Source organism: Portunus trituberculatus, chromosome 32 (genome assembly GCF_017591435.1).
Source record: "Portunus trituberculatus isolate SZX2019 chromosome 32, ASM1759143v1, whole genome shotgun sequence".
Classification (NCBI taxonomy): domain Eukaryota; kingdom Metazoa; phylum Arthropoda; class Malacostraca; order Decapoda; family Portunidae; genus Portunus; species Portunus trituberculatus.
Window position 1 is genome coordinate 9041140 of NC_059286.1, and position 3498 is coordinate 9044637.

Consider the following 3498-nt stretch of genomic DNA (forward strand, 5'->3'; position numbering starts at 1 on the left):
CCCTAATTCTCCGCCTTTTTCTTACCCGTCTCACTTACTCTGAGAAACTGTTCACTTCTGGAATGCTTTTCCCATATCATGACCACGCTCGGGTGGTCCAAGACATCCTGAATGGTCTGGAAGGGCTGCGGCACGTATCTCACTGCCAGCAGGGACATGAGGTTGCCGGCGTAGCTCTTGGTCAGCACCAGCATGGTGAGCATCCATAGCCCCAACACCAGACGCTCCCACCACCACCACTGCGTGGGCCACACCACGTCTGCGTTTTGAGTGAGTCAGTATTTAATCTTCATTATGATACGACTGCTACTCCCTGAGAGCATGGAAAGTTTCAAGACGCCAGACAGTCCCCGGCAGGGGGATGCCGTATGGTTCCCGAGGACTCACCTTGCTGCAAGAGGGCGCGCACGGGGCTGAAGATGTTGGCGGACCATCTATTTTGGCAGAACATTCCATTAGACAAACAGGAGGAAAAGATTTGTAGCGCAGCTAGCACACCCAGCAGCGCTATCAAGGTGGTTGTCCATACCAGTGACCTGAGGGGCAGCAGGAAGCCCCACGGGTCCACCTTTAATCCAGTCAGGCCACTCACCATCTTCATATTTCCAGTCCATATTGGGATGGTATGGTCAGCGGCTGCTACCCTCACCGGCGATAGCGAGAAAGGACCCAAGCCGAAGTCTGTTTCCTGTGAGAAATGTGAATTAGGTTTTGCAGGCAAGAATGCATGCAGTTGAGAAACATATGCATTCCAACTGCTTCATGTTTTTATTTCATTTATTTATGTTTTTGTATTCTAGATAATGCCTTCATATCTAGAGTATACCGTATTAATACTACAAGCCTTCAAATGACTGCTAGTTTTGCCCTTGATCTTTATGCCTGTTGATGAGAGACAACATTAATTTGGAAATAAATCTGCAAGGGGCAGGTCATGACAGTAGGAAGTGCACGTGCGTGTCTCTCCCCCTAGCAAGTTTGACTGACATCTTGTCACCCGCCTCAAGATGAATTTCGCTAAAGGATGCAGTTGTATTCTGCTGAAGTGAATGTACGAATGACGACAAACTGTGCCAGAGCATGAGACGAGTGCAAGTCTTTGCCTAAAATGACGAGCCTCACGCGAGAGTGAAAGTTTGCCGTGCTTACCTCCCTGACGATCATGCCCATCATGCCAGTCCACGATCCGTTGGGCAGCTTTCTGCCGAAAGTCCTATCGAGGGACAGCACGTATCTGTACCTGTGTATTGGACGGCTGTCTGAGTCCAAGGGAAAACTAATTACTTAAAAACTTGTATAATCTTGTATATGTTAATGAGGTGGAATTAATAATTTCTTTCAATCTTTAGAATTGAATAATGAAAATTATCTGTATGTTTATCAGCTTGTTTGAGTTTGGTAGTAATTTTGCACTGTTCTTTGTTTACTGGAATTTGAAGTAAAAGTTGTGGCACTGTGAATTGACGTATAAAAGATTTTGTTTTAGCCAAAAGTTGCTTCACACCACCGATTAATGACGTTTTGCCTACGTGAAGTTCATTCCTTTTGCGAAGTACTGGACTGTTTTATCCAAGGCGCCAGTGTAAACTAGACGGCGTCCATCAGGGGCGTGTGGGTCTTCCTCCCACGACAGCTTGTGCTGAGGCAACAGCTCGATGGCGATTGTCAGTGTTGGCGCTGAACTAAACCTATGTTGTCAGATATTTGCCAGAAATAAGGGTGAAATCATCATAATTTAATGGTGCAAATGAAAATGAAAAATAAAAACTATGCTGAGATCAATCGTATTTGAAATATTATAACGAACATAATAGATGGATTAATATGGAATGAAAAATATGCATATTTGGATATCATTATATAATAGCAGTGATGAACACAGACACTAAGAACTTTTCCGGGAAAAGGTGAGTAGAGTGTGCCCATGTGGTGTTGGGTGTCCAGGTGTCCACTTTCCGGAGCCGGGCGGAGGGTAAACTGTATGGTGACGACACATACACACCAACACCACTGTCATTATAGGCGTTCGAAAGCATTAATTTGCAACTTTGGTGATCTCAAGATATGTAAAGCTCATCCAAATTGTTTGTTAAAACTTTATAGTGCTGAAATAATGCATCAGGTCACCTGATAGCTTTCTTGTCCCGGTGCGCGAGGAGCAGCATGGCGTTCCTATTGGAGAGAAGGGCGTGCAGGCCGCCAAGGTGGCTGAGAGAGAGGCGAGTGAAGACAAGGATCCTCGTGGACCACCTGAGGGCGTGACGCCTGAGTGAGAGGTGGGCGAAGGCGGAGAGGAAGGCTGGGTCATCACTCACCACCACCACCACCAGGCAGTGCCACATCCCTCCTAGCTATTGGAGAGAATTATTCTAGAATACGATCAAAATCCTTAAAAACGGGTCACGAAGGAATACTGATTTACCTGGCGAATCTTGTCAACTGTTGACCTCAGTTGAATCAGAGATGCGTTAGCATTCAGGTTGTAGCCTTCTATCTGAAAGACAGTGACGCCCTGCAATGCCTGCGCTGTCTCTACTGCCTGTGGAGAAGTCATGAAGGAAAATAATTTTGATCTCACCTGCAATTAATCATCGTTCTCATTTGTAATAAAAAAAAAAAATGTCAAAGCGTTCGCATACAGTATTAGAGACAGTCTTGGGCCTTAAAGAAAGTTGTCGATAGGTTCATATAGTTGCGTTCTGATATCTTATGCATCTGCTAGTAGTACCTTTAAGAAAGGGAGAGTAATTTGGCTGGGGTTGTTGAGCAGCAGCAGCACCGGACATTCCTGTTGTTGCTTTGTTGAGAGGATCGCCTGCACAGCTGCCATTGGTCCCGGACCCGTGGCTTCTGTTGGGAAACAAAACTGATGCAAAAAACGCACTATTTTTCAATATTCCAACTGAAATATTATAGATTAGATATAAATTGTAATTCATTGATTACCTGAAAAAGTGAAGAAGAGTGCGGAAGATTGCTGGGAATTGTTTGCGAGGAGGAACAACGATGCAAATAAGGCGATAACCATCATCTGAACAAAACGAAATATTCATTATCATCGAAAGCTGAGCAAAACACTGGGCTGTGACCACAACCAACATAAGGAGCCCTTTCTGGATCACAATTTACAAATATGCTCAATGATCAAATTTTCAGAAATTTCATCTGAAGTTTTTTAAAACTATTGTGTGGTTGTTATGAAATTCTATACTTACATTGTAGATTCGTTTGCATTTTGTATCGAAGAGAACAATGGTAATAGCTCAGGTTTACAAAATAAGACTTTAATAAAAATAAATCCATCACACACACACACACACACACACACACACACACACACACACACACACATATATATATATATATATATATATATATATATATATATATATATATATATATATATATATATATATATATATATATATATATATATATATATATATATATATATATATATATATATATATATATATATATATATATATATATATATAT

General features: G+C 42.1%; 1 protein-coding gene across 1 annotated transcript; it reads right to left on the reverse strand.

Annotated features, from left to right (window-relative positions):
• Positions 1–79: 79 nt before the first annotated feature.
• Positions 80–2830, reverse strand: LOC123511954. The gene is made up of 7 exons (XM_045268062.1): positions 2729–2830; positions 2423–2539; positions 2128–2351; positions 1885–2010; positions 1530–1688; positions 1150–1240; positions 80–688 (listed from the first exon to the last, which is right to left on the reverse strand). Exons 1-7 carry the CDS (start codon positions 2828–2830, stop codon positions 332–334), a joined length of 1176 nt encoding a protein of 391 aa, XP_045123997.1. The 3' UTR covers positions 80–331.
• Between the last annotated feature and the right edge of the window lie 668 nt (positions 2831–3498).